The sequence below is a fragment of the Siphateles boraxobius genome, unplaced genomic scaffold (assembly GCF_051911475.1).
Source record: "Siphateles boraxobius isolate OS27281-9 unplaced genomic scaffold, OSU_SipBor_1 68, whole genome shotgun sequence".
NCBI classification, from domain to species: Eukaryota; Metazoa; Chordata; class Actinopteri; order Cypriniformes; family Leuciscidae; genus Siphateles; species Siphateles boraxobius.
In genome coordinates this window covers 8,430,717-8,443,635 of record NW_027509195.1, presented here as the reverse complement: position 1 = coordinate 8,443,635, position 12,919 = coordinate 8,430,717, and the positions used below count along the sequence as shown (strand labels likewise).

Genomic DNA, 12,919 nt, shown 5'->3' with positions numbered 1-12,919 from the left:
CAAACAAGATGACTCTTAGGTCATGGTCTCACCTTTAGGTCCCTGCACTCTAACCTGCAAAGGAGCCACTCCAGCCTTGCTTGCATCCACAGAAAAGACCTGTGGGATATTGGCACGCACGTTGTTTCCAAGCCCCTGACCCTGGCATTTCACTTTAGTTGCGTCGACAGTATCGTGAACAGGTACAGAGAAAGGGCTTCCTGTAGGTGGGGGGGGCAGGTTGAAGATAAAATCAATAAATAAGATAGAAATCAAATCATTCAATAAATAAGGGTGTAACAGATTGTAGTTGATCAGTGATCCGTACGGACCAGGCCCCATGCACACATGTGATTCGCGGATTAACTGCAAAGTAGAACCATCGTAGAGTGAAAGTTTGTCATTTGCATGAGTTTTGTCTTGCCAATTTACACATTCAAGTGCAAGAAGAGGCAAAATAGAACTCAACTCTGTGGTTTTGAGCTATTGAAAAGCAGCTGTGTGCTATAACAATTTAATCCCTCTTTTGCATCACCTTTTGCGATTGAACGGTCACGCAAAAAATTGTCTCTGCAAGTATTCACGTAAACGGAGTCATTATATCTTAAGTGAATGTAAATGGTTAAGAAATAGGATGCGTATCATTCCATTGGATCCATGCATTAGGTCTTAAATTGAAAGCAGCCTATAGAGACCTGCTCCTGTGTGTCATTAATGGTAATCAAAGGGGGAAAAAACTGTATAAATTAAATATGGATTAATCTTGGTTAAAGCAGTGAACACTATACACTGTTATTTTAAATTTAACTACCACATTTCTGTACTACTGTTAGACTTTGTTATATTGTATTCATCTATGCGTTAAGTGTATTTGTTCTTATTTTATTTCTGACTGTTCACTTTTCTTTAAAGTCCCTGTAAAGTCAAAATTAAGTATGTGTTCTGAGTTTGTCATATCACAGAAAAATGCGTTATTAGCCACCCAGTCAAATTTGAATGGTAAAAAAAAGCTGGCAAGTACATAAAATAAGATATTAAAATCTTGAAAAAAGTGAGCAGTAGTCTGTGCTCTCAAACGCTGGGGGTGTGTCCGCTGGCTCCGCTGAAACCACGCCCACTTGTGGTAAAGCTGCCGTTGCCACACTCAACTGTCACCCGCTACAGCCGGAATGGATGCTCCTAGCAGCTTATTAGGTTAATTAACGTTATAACATAAGCCAGACCTGCAAACTCCTCAGAGTAAAAAAGGTGACAGTGTCGCGCGGGGGGGGGGGGGGGGGGGGGGGGGGGGGGTCTCACACATTTCTGAGCGCTTTATTAGACAGAAATTTGCTGTATTAACCTAAAACAACATGCTCGCCAGATTGTTTATCTAAATAGACCTATGTTGTTAGAATTTACTGTTTACCAGGTTTTTGGTAATTTTCTTGATTTAATTTTTTTTATTCTTTTTTTAAATGAAAACTAACATCATAAAGTATGATATTTGTTTAAGTTTGAGCAATTCTGGAGCTATAATTGACTCTTCTTAGGAGCATATAAAACAAAACAGCTCCTTGGAAAAAATGAAATGTAATATTGTAGTAGTTATAAACAAACATATTTTAGTTCGGATTAGTTTGAGGGCAGCAATTGTATTCATAATGTCAAAATAAAACCGACGTAATGTTACTTGAAGGCATTATAGCCTACTATTCCTGCCAAACTTCCATGGTTGCGGTTAGTGTTACTACAGTAAATCCATGGTGAATGTTGCTGATCTGTGGACACTGTGCCATGAATGAACTATCCAATGTTTCTTTCTGGTTTCCACGTCAGTGCTGTTTGATCCGTTAATAACGGAGAAATGTGAATGTTTCTCACTAGATCTCGCAGCGATGTTATTACTTCTGTGGCAAATTCAAATTATTCCTTTACTTGATCTCTTAGCGCTGTGTAGTAACAGTGTCGCTTGATCAAGCTCGGCTCGCGCTGCTTTGGTCCAAACTGATAAACGGTCCGTCAACCACACAATAACGAGCAGTTTCGTTCCGCTTGCATTAGGTTTGCCATTTTATGTTGGGCAATGTTGTGGTGGCTCCGGCGGATTATGAGCGCGCTTACCACGCCAACGCGCCTACATTTGAAAGAATGAAATTTTGGTCGGCAGGAAAAATGGCCTAACCCCCCCCCCCCCCCCCCCCCCCCCACCCACCCTCAAAGAAAAAACTCTCCGGTTCTACGCGATTCACGTAAATGACCCAATTGGCCGAGAAAACGGCGATTGTCGCCGAAAAGCGACAAATTTGCAGGTGTGATAAGCACACAAACTTGCACTCATTGGTGGGCACGCACTGCCGATGATTGCACCAGTTGTCGGCGCGACGGGAGGATGAAGCCCGAGGCGGGAGATAGTCGGTTCGGCCACATTTACCAGTAACAGCGGATTATCAGTGAATCCCAGTTGTCTCCGACGAAAGTTCATAAAACTATCCCGTGTAAAATAATCACTACAGAGCTGGGATACAGAGGCGGTGATCCCAGCTCTCCATTAAGGTGGCTCTTCACAAAATTAATCCACCTCTTCTTGATGTGATCGTTTTTAGGAAATTTAAATAAGGACACCGATCTGTTTTGTACATGGTCGCATCCAGGTAGTAAGTTACGCATTTCCGTGACGAAGACATAACTAGCAAACTGTAAGCTGTAGTAACTAATAATAGTACTGACAGTAACTCGCGATTGAGCGCCAAACTGATGCGAATGTGCTCTATTTATATTGTTAGTGGAGCGGCCAGCCTCAGTGGCTCCAGTGCGTCATCAAGTAGGGGCGTGTCCAGGAGCTCAGGGGCTCCAGTGCGTCATCGAGCCCTGTTTTAGACCCGGCCAAAAAATCCAGAAAATAGCAATGGTGAAAAACTGTTTAATGGTCTAACTCCACAATTCAGTACTTCACAGTTCACAGTCATAGTAATATGTTTTAGCAATTCATTTCTAACATTTATAATGCATTTAGAATTTTTTTTTTAATTGCCTTTACAGGGACTGAATTAATGTTTGAACTTTAGTTAGGCTAGTAGTTGTTGCTGTGGTATCAAAGTACTTAGAGTGCTTTCAGTAATAAAAAGCAAAGTTACATTTTGTCTATCCGATCCGCAACTCAAAAACCATAATATGACCCTAACCGGGACTTTTGTGATCCGTTGCATGACTGTTAAATAACTAAATAAACACTAACACATGATGCAAAAATACTAACCAGTGATTGGTTGGCCTCCATAGGTAACATTGAGGTTGTATGTGCCTGGCTCATATGGGATGTATTCAACACAACAGCTGCCATCTTTGTTATCAGTGCAAGACATTTTGGCCTCTGAAGGTCCCTCCATAGCCAGGCCCAATCCACCTGTACCAGCCCCACTGCACAAGATACAGACGAGGAGTGAGGCAGAGAACCTTACAACCAGATCTACTGATGCAGTGACTGATTTGATCAAGAAAACAGCAGCGCAAAATTAACCAAAAAGCAGAGTGCTGAATCTACCCACCGGGTCTCCACTGTAAACTTGTTGTGTTTGTTGGTGATGCCAGACTGAAGTCCGGGGCCATGTACACGCACACGTGCAGGGTCACAACCCTCGGTCACCGGCACACGGAACGGGCTCTTGGGAACCGGGCTGCTATCATAAGCGACTTCAACACTGTGTGGGCCTTAATATATGCCACAGAAGATTAGAGTAAATGCAATCTATAAAATATTACAGTAATATACTACATTTTTACAGATTTTTTTAAAAGTGGTGCATATCCTTGTAAAACTTACTACAAATGATGACAAGATGGATATGATACAATATATTAAAAAATAAATTAAAAAATAAAACACCAACTAAAATTAATAATTTTTAAAGCTACAAATTAATTCAAAGCATCACATAATAATTCAAAGTACAAATGAAATGCAATTAAATACATTTTATAGATTAATGTTAGTTAAACATTAGATGAAATTGAGGATTTAAAAATAGAAGAAATGATAGCGGAAACTCACCCTCCTCATAAGGAGTGTACTCCACTTGGTAAGTCCCATCTCCCAGGTCTCTGATCAGAGCTTCAGTGTGGTTGCCCGATGGGTTATTGATACATGTCTTGATATGATTGCCACCCGTTTTGGTGAGAGCACGAGCATCCACAGTGAAATCAGTAGTGGCATCCCGGAAAACACCTACAGTTGAACATTCAAAGTGATCAAATGAGCAAAGATAAGTAATTCCTGTTTTATAAACCTGAGAAGACCACACTACCTTTGCCCTCCACTCCAGGTCCGAACACTTTTACTCCACTGGTTTCCACAGCAGGCTCCACATTAAGTCTGGCTGGGAAGTTTGGCACATCCTGATCCCCATAGCGAATGGTGAGGGTATAAGCTCCGGGGTAGAGAGGGATATAAGTGATGGTGTAAGTTCCATCCCCATTGTCTTGAATATGGACTTCAGCCTCAGTGCCATTGTCTGAGATGATCTCTATAGTCAGCTCAGCAGGACCAGCATTAGTGCAATCGACCACAAACTTTCCTGGCTCACCAACCTTAGCTCGCTCCAGACCTGGCCCAGAACATCGCACCTACACATGAGAAGAGACGTTGGGATGTGAATTAAAAAGTGCATTTGTTCTACAACTAAAGCCAATGAGCGGATCCAATGCCAAAACCACTCAATGAGAAGCTGTGCAACATTAAGCAAATTACAGTTTGTAGAATAAACAACCCATAAGAGCTTTTCCTGATGCATTTTTGTTGTCTTGTAAAACCAGCAATAATATTTAATTCCTAGGTTGAGCAACATTTTCGAACGGCCTCACCTTAGATGGGTCAGTGGGTGCAATGGCTTCCACAGGGAATGGACTGCCAGGGATGGGGGCACCATCATACGTCAGTTCAACCTCATAAGGTCCCTTATCTCTGGGGATAAAACGAAGCTGGCTGGTTTCTGGGCTCAGGCCTGGTTCAACTTTACAGGGCACTGATTTGCCAGATGGACCTGTAACCTTTGCGCCAACCTTCCCCTGACCACCTGCTCCTTTAGACTTGACAGTGATGTCCTGATCCTTTCCAACAGCCATTGCTGAAAAAAGAAAGAGCATAAAATTTGACTTTTAAATGGGTGTTCATAACTCAGGTTAATTGGTCACAAACTAGACAAGGAAATTGATAACTTACTATTGCCAAGACCAGCCACTTTAACTTTACTGAGGTCCAGAGATGGGGCAACTGCTACAGCAAATGGGCTCTTGGGAATGGGATCACCACCATAGGTGACATTCATACCCATATTGCCCTAAAGAAGAATATTAGCACTTAGATTACACAGGAAGTCAAAGGATAAATGATATTTAGTAAACAGCTCAATACCAGACATCATGAGCCATGGAAAGATGAAATATCAAACATGTGCTCACCTGTTGGACAGGGGTGTATTTAACAGTGTGGGTGCCGTCATGATTGTTGATGATGTCAAAGTCACGGACCGCCTCTCCCTTGTTGGGTCCAGTGAACTGAGCATCAAGTTTAGCTTTGCCTGCGGCCTTTGTGTTTACAGTGAAATAAGTGGGTTTGTTCAGCTCCACACCTTAAGAGAAATAAGAGATATTTTTTGCTCAGTATTACAGAGATTCACATTTAAACTAAAAACAAACTGAGGGGTGAAAACATATTTTGGGCTCTATTTTTTATGTAACAATGTGTTAAGTCAAACTAAAATAAATTAATGTATAAACTAAAAAACACCAATTTGTTTTTGAAAGTAAATTAAAACATGATGGTTTCCAGAGATGCCCATGTTAGTCTTTGCCATTAATCTCACCAGTGCGGCTGAGTCCAGGCCCCTCTGCTTTAACTTTGCTGGCATCATGAGAGGGATCGACCTTGATTCTGATGGGAGTCATAGGAATGGTCTAGAAAACAAAAAAGGTTTGAATAAAAGAAACCCCACTTGACCACTTCTCCACATACACATGCATTTCCCTCTTACCTGATTAGCAAACAGCACCATGAGTGTGTAGCTGCCTGCTCCAGGGGGAGTGTATTTGACAGTGAATGTATCATTGTCATTTCTAATGATGTCAAAATTAATGTCAGCCTCAGCAGGTCCCACCACACCTGGAGCACATTTGATGCCTATGCTGATGTCACCTAGACAGAGACAACAAAAAAAAACTATTAAGCTTACTTGCCCATAAAAAACATGAGGATATTAGTTCACATCGTTCTTTTAGAGTTAAAGCTCTTACCCTGTCCAGCCTCAGCGCAATCTACAGTGAAGTATGTGGGTTCAAATGCCTTCAGGCCTGTCTTGGCCACTCCAGGACCTGATACTTTAACCTTATTAGGATGGCACCCTGCCCCAATATTCATCTACACAACAAATACAGTGAAAACACAGTAATGCACTTATGTAACAAACAACAACGATAACACTTGAAGTTAATACACTGTATGCATTATAAAACGTTTTAAAGGTCCCATATTGTACAACTTTCTGAAGTTTTATTTTAGGTTTTGATGTCCTTAAGAATATATATTTGCGATATAAGTACCAAAAACCATCTCAATATACGTTTACAGCTCCTTTCTCAGGAGCTCTGGCAAGAACAGGTCGATTTTGGCCTGTCTACTTAATATTCATGAGCCTCTCTTCTGATTGGCCTGTTGTTTTCTGAGTGACCCACCAATGGTGGGGGTGGTGACTGAGTAGTTCTGACATCACATTTATACGGAAGTCACAACAGCTCGTGAAAAGACAGCTACTTTATGCAGGCTGTGTGCATTTGTCTGTGGATCGACTGTTTTGGAACTTATATGGTACTTTCATAGCCCCTAGACCTCTGTTATCATGAAAAAAGTCAGGAAATTTCAGTTTTGACAATATGGGACCTTTAATGCATTAATTATGCCTTGTAATGCACCCTATAATGCACTGTGTGATCTCATAAATAATAAATAATACACCTTGAGAAATATGATGAATTAGAACACAAGACAAACAATTTTATATGCATTTTAATATTTGCAGATTCCTTAGTTTTATGAAAATAAATAATGCGATTAAGTTTACATTATGAATACCTTTATAATACATAAAGACTTCAAGTAAAGTGCTAGCACAGTAATTCCAAGGATCTTAACCATATCCGAATTACTACCCACCCTGAATGGGCTCTCTGAGATGTTGACTCCGCCCCATGACACCATCACAGTGTGTTTGAGAGGTTTGCGAGGCGTATAGCTGCAGCTGTATGTTCCATTGCCATTGTCCTTCACCTGCACATCCACTGGGTTTCCATCACGGTCCTGAGAGGGAACGAGCATGTTAGTGCTTTCATTTAGAGAGATGTAGGTCAGTCATGAGCAATAAAGCAAGATTAACACCTGAGCTTGAATCTTTAGAGGAGCTTTGCCACCTAGTTTGGCATCTACAGTGAACTCAGCTGGTTTGCCGACTGACAGGCCAGAGCTCTGCAGACCTGGACCATAAGCCTTCACCTGAATTACAAATGAGACACACAAACAGCCTAATTTAAATCTGTACAATATGGACTACCAACTGGTCATATTAGGAATCATTTTCACATCAAACCTCTAGAAGGAAGCCAGATTCATTACCTTGTCAGGATAAAAGTCTTTTCCTGGAGCAGGCTCAATTTCAGCCATGAAAGGGCTGAGCTGGATGTCCTCGTTCTTACAGAGCACATGAACGGCATATTCACCCGGTTCTGTGGGCCAGTACCTCACATCACAGGAGCCATCTCCCTTATCGTCACATTCGATCTTAGCCGGGGAAGGGCCCTCCACTGAGAAACCTGAATGGAGAGTTCCCAAAATTGAGACTGCTTGTTCTGGATTTACAATTCAAAACTTATTAAAAAATAAAATTAAAATTAAAACTTTAAAAAAGTTAAAATGGTATTTCTGTTCAAACAGGCAGATAAAAGTAGACCAGGCTAGTGGAACATACCCAAAGTGCCCACATCATCCCCAACAGCTTCCACAACAAAGTCAGCGGATTTGCCTACAACACCACTCTCTAGTCCTGGACCCCATGCCCTCACAGGCTGTGGCCCTGCTTCAGACCCAATCTTCACCTCAAATGGGCTGGATGAGGGATAAGAGACATTTAGTCTAATCGCCTCTAGTTTAAACAGTAGATCTCGGCACTAGCAACACCAATATTATGGGTTTAAGAACATGGACTGAAATGTGATGCATGTCGCTTGGGATAAAAGCGCTAGACCAATGTATAAATATTAATGTGTTTTACCTGCGTGGGATGTGCTGTCCTCCCCATGTGATTGTGATGATGTAATTCCCAGGTGTGGAGGGGTAATACTCATAGCTGTACTCGCCATCTCCCAGATCCTTCTTCTTACAGGGCTCCTCAAGACCCTCTGTATAATAAATACTAAAGTTGAGTAACTAGATCATAAAACATCTAGTACTATAGCATGGAGTTGATACAGAGGGCTCTGGCAGTGTGAATGTCAATAGGAGTGTGGTGTCCACTCACTGGGCCCTTTGATGGTGACTTTCAGTTCTCCAGTACCAGCTCCTTTGGTGTAAACCTTAAACTCAGCAGTCTCCTTGATCCTTAAGCCTTTAGGCTGCAGACCACGACCCTTGGCTTTACACAGGCTTGGATTACAGGCTGGTTAGAACAGACAATCAAGTTAGTATAAATTGTAGTTAACTGCGTACCCTGGCTTCCATTTACAAAAAGGAAATTCATTTGTTTAATACATGTTAAGCTCCATCATTTGTGGCATGCCGTAATTTACCAGAGAAAATAAAAGCAAAGGGGCACTCAATTACTAATCAATACAAAAATATTAATACAATTATATACTTTTTAAACAGTCACTTTCTTTTGGAGCTAAAAAAAACAACAGTAATTACAAGAGTAAAAATAAAAAAAAAACTGTTACACTGTCTGATATAAAGTTGCAACGGAAATACGATGCCACAATTATGAGGAATGGTCCATTTCTGATTTGTAATTTAAGGCTTTACAGCCTCTACACGTTCATGACAGGGTTGAAACATACTAACTGTCTGTGCAAAGTTGGGTAAGTGCTAGTTATCAAAATGGTCTCATGTTAGCATGTATAATGTCAGGAGTATTCTTTTGAAACTGTATTTGTTTAACGTTATTCTAATTTAATCCCTTGCAATACAGACTTTTATTGTTTATAAAAACAAAGCTTTACAACAGTAAACAGTGAGCGAGCAAAACTTTTATTTAAACTATTCTTTAAAAAGGAAGGAAAACACTGAGCATGTTAGAGGAGAGATATTAGGCTCTTCTCATGGTATAAATTCTTATCTTTTTCTGTCTGGATCCAAACAGACTTACAAGAGGAAGTGTTTGTGGTAAAAATGACTGTACAGTGCTGAATAATACTGGTGGAAAAACTGTCTGATAATAAAAATGCTATTTTAATGTTCCATTTGACTACTGCGCCACACACTACTGAGTCACAAGAATTTTGCTTTGCTTCGAACATTGTCTAGCATGGTCTACACATCTCCTGAGAAACTAACATCTTTTAGCACTTATATGGACAGTTAAGCATTTTCAGGTCGGTATAATCAGTGGTCCAAAATTATGTTACTGTAATTTCACTGGCACTATATAAATGTAAAGGGTTTGTTGCCTAAAGTGAGGGGCAACTGAACAAGAAAACATAAGGACATTGAAAAAAGCAGCAGGTCAAGTACCCAAGACATATCCAAGGAAACAGGAAATGACATCAAAAGCCAAAAGGAGGCCGATCCAAAGAGAGAAGGAAAGATACCAGTGGATGTAAACCGCACCCGTCCTTCAAAAGGAGAGACAATTTCCAGTGAAGAAAAACAGAGGAAAAAAACAATGCAGACAAAAGAACAGCAATGCAGACAAAAGAACATGCAGCAAGGACAGATAACAAACCTAAGATATCTTTGTTTTATACAGAATATTCAGTGGTAATGTCTTTTCCGTGCCTCATTTAACTGAATCCTGTGTGTATATCCTCTTGACCTACTTCCCTTTCCTGCCTCTCAAACTGAATACAGACATGCTTAGCTCTTCCCTGGCACTTACCCTCTCCCACATGGACTGTGTAAGGGCTCTTAGAGATCTGGCCCCCAGCAAAGGTGATATAGATGATGTGCTGGCCCTCCAGAGTGGGCTTGTAGGTACATCGGTAGCTGCTATTGCCCTTATCCTCAATACTGCTCTCAACAGTGTCCTTCTTTCCACTGGGATCCATAATGACCACCTCAACCTCTCCTACTCCAGCACCTGAGAGAGAAATATGTTAAGTAAAAAAGCCTATTTTGCCTATACGTCATTACATGAAAAATGAAAATATTTATTTTGCCCATTTAATTTTATTAAACTTAAAACGAAACGCTTATTTTTTATTGAATTTTATAAATGTATTAAACATAAAATGAAAAAATAGCCCTTTTATTGGATGAAATATTATATAGGCAAAATTAACACTATTTATTAATGTATTTTTGTTATTTTGATTAAATAAAATGACTATATTATTATTATTGTTTTATTTATTTATAGAACTTAAAACTAAAGATTATTTTATCCAAATATAGAAATAACATTGGAAGAAGCATTTTATTTTTGTATATTAATAAATATAAAATGCTTATATCATTACCGAAATATTTGGTTTTGTTTAGATAACATGCAGGCAAATATATATATATATTTTTTAAAAATTCTATTTTATTTAAATTTCACATAAAATAAAGTGCTTATTTCTTTATTTTGCATTTATGGAAAATTTACTTTGATGTCATCATCAACCAAAATAATGCTATTTTTATCTAGACTTTCACACTATGTATGATACACTGTGGGCAAGTACCAGCTGTGTAGACATCAAAGTATGTGGTCTTGTTGGCAATGTTGCCTGCAGGCTCAAGTCCTGGGCCCTGGGCAGTGACCTTGCTGGAGTCTCCCTGAGCCATTCCCACATCCACCTCAAATGGACTCTTGGAGATGTGTTGTCCTGCAAACAGCACTGTCACCTAGGACAACAGACACAGGTCAGTCTATTAAAAGCCAGGAAAGACTGTTTCTTCCACACATTAAGGCACTGCCCTTATTTTGAATATCACATATTGCGTTTTGTCCCATTCTATGTTTTATATTTTTATTTTTAGGAGTCTTTAAACTTTTATGTACCTTGTGTTGTCCAGTGACTTTTGGTACATAGAACACTGAGTAAGTGCGGTTCTTGTCATTGTTGGCAGTGACTTTAGCCTCCTCGCGGTGGCCGGCTGGGTCTTCCACGTAAACCAGTACCTCGCCCATACCAGCGCTGATTGTCTCAACAGTGAACACAGCCTTCTTCATCACAACATTACCTGTGGGCTCAATACCTGCATGGCACAGAACAATTTATTCTCTTAACCAAGAACTGACTCTCAAACATTAAAACAATATCAATAGCAGACATCACTAAGCTAAAAACCACAGCAAACAAAACAGCTATAAGTAATTGATCACGATTTACCTGGTCCATAAGCACGGGCCTTTTTGGGGTTGAGTTTGGGCCGCAGGGGGGCACCAGGCTTGAGTTTGGCTTTGGGGAACTGGGACAGATATGTCATAACGGAGTGCTCATCCACATTGGGATCAACAATTTCTTCTGGAGTGATCACCTAGTGAAGAAACAAGGCATGTGATTTAGCCCAAATGCATGCATTGGCTATAGACTTTGTAAAACAAGTTTTTAGTTAATGTGTTCAAATATGGGGTCTTGAAGCCAAGCTCACATGGCAGCAGGAAACTTATGTTGACTGGCAACACACACACAAAGAAAAGTCTGTATCATACTAACTTCTACCCAGAGGACGGAAACGTATCTAACCACATGCATAACCGACGGCACGCAATACACCAGGCATGGCACGCATCGTACAAAAAAAAAAAAACCTCACTGGGTAGTTTCAGGACATCAGTAAAAAAAAGAAAAAAGTGATTTGACTCAGTTCCTTCTGCATCTATTCTTTTTTTTTAAATCAGTAAAAAATAAAATGAATAAAACCATAAGCACTACGGTAATATTAGGTGAGATTACATACTGACACTATTATTACGACCAAGGTGAAATCGGCATGTGAGGTGTCAGAGCCGAATGATTTGTCATTTGCTTCCATTCCAATTTAGATCATGATGAAACCACAAAAGCTATGGTTGTTGTACTAAATTAGAAACACCAGGTAGGGGCTCTAGAACATTGTTCTCTGATTTTTCAGTAGTTAGTAAAAAGGCAAGAGATGACTGAACTAAAATAAAGTACCTGAGGAACACCAAGCCAGTCATCAGCCTGCTGCATGGCCTCCCTGGCATTGTCCACAGGCTTGGTCTGATCCCAGGAATCCCAGTCTGGACAAAGACCTGCAAACAAAAATAAAAAAAAATAAAAAAAATTGTATTTGGCCCATCGAAGTTTAAGGACTGTATTTAGACTAGTTTTTATATATACATATCCTTGTCTTGCATAAAAAAAAGATTAAACATTAAAAGGTTTTAGAGTTTGATTAACTATTTAAAGGGATAGTTCACCCAAAAATGAAAATTCTGTCAGTATTTACTCACCCTCATGTTGTTCCAACCCCGTAAGACCTTCGTTCATCTTCGGAACACGAATTAAGATATTTTTGATTAAATCTGAGAGCTGGATCACTCCTCCATAGGATTCTTGAGGGATTGAACTTGCAGGCCCCGAAAAGTTATTACAGACATCGTTAAAATAGTCCAAGTGACTACAGTGGCTCAATCTTAAGTTTATCAAACGACGAGAATACTTTGTCCGCAAAAAAACAAAAATAACGACTTTATTTCAACTATTCATTTCTTTCTCTGTGGGCCTCGAGTCAGTTCACTAGTGTAATAGC

The 12,919-nt window shown here is 39.9% G+C and overlaps 1 protein-coding gene across 4 annotated transcripts in view; it reads right to left on the bottom strand.

The window, feature by feature from the left end:
* The window catches only part of flna (filamin A, alpha (actin binding protein 280)), a 44,011-nt gene that overhangs the window by 15,168 nt on the left and 15,924 nt on the right, over positions 1-12,919 (bottom strand). For all 4 annotated transcript variants that reach the window (XM_077214430.1, XM_077214432.1, XM_077214431.1 and 1 more), the window contains exons 4-25: positions 12,322-12,419; positions 11,533-11,680; positions 11,202-11,398; positions 10,882-11,044; positions 10,092-10,292; positions 8,520-8,657; positions 8,274-8,400; positions 7,971-8,107; positions 7,619-7,815; positions 7,385-7,498; positions 7,163-7,306; positions 6,247-6,370; positions 5,988-6,148; positions 5,820-5,910; positions 5,416-5,585; positions 5,177-5,294; positions 4,819-5,081; positions 4,263-4,581; positions 4,010-4,183; positions 3,507-3,669; positions 3,218-3,378; positions 33-200 (exon numbers count right to left, since the gene is read on the bottom strand). In XM_077214430.1, the coding sequence (XP_077070545.1) occupies positions 33-200; positions 3,218-3,378; positions 3,507-3,669; positions 4,010-4,183; positions 4,263-4,581; positions 4,819-5,081; positions 5,177-5,294; positions 5,416-5,585; positions 5,820-5,910; positions 5,988-6,148; positions 6,247-6,370; positions 7,163-7,306; positions 7,385-7,498; positions 7,619-7,815; positions 7,971-8,107; positions 8,274-8,400; positions 8,520-8,657; positions 10,092-10,292; positions 10,882-11,044; positions 11,202-11,398; positions 11,533-11,680; positions 12,322-12,419 (3,576 nt within the window). The remainder of the gene's footprint in view (positions 1-32; positions 201-3,217; positions 3,379-3,506; positions 3,670-4,009; positions 4,184-4,262; positions 4,582-4,818; positions 5,082-5,176; positions 5,295-5,415; positions 5,586-5,819; positions 5,911-5,987; positions 6,149-6,246; positions 6,371-7,162; positions 7,307-7,384; positions 7,499-7,618; positions 7,816-7,970; positions 8,108-8,273; positions 8,401-8,519; positions 8,658-10,091; positions 10,293-10,881; positions 11,045-11,201; positions 11,399-11,532; positions 11,681-12,321; positions 12,420-12,919) is intronic.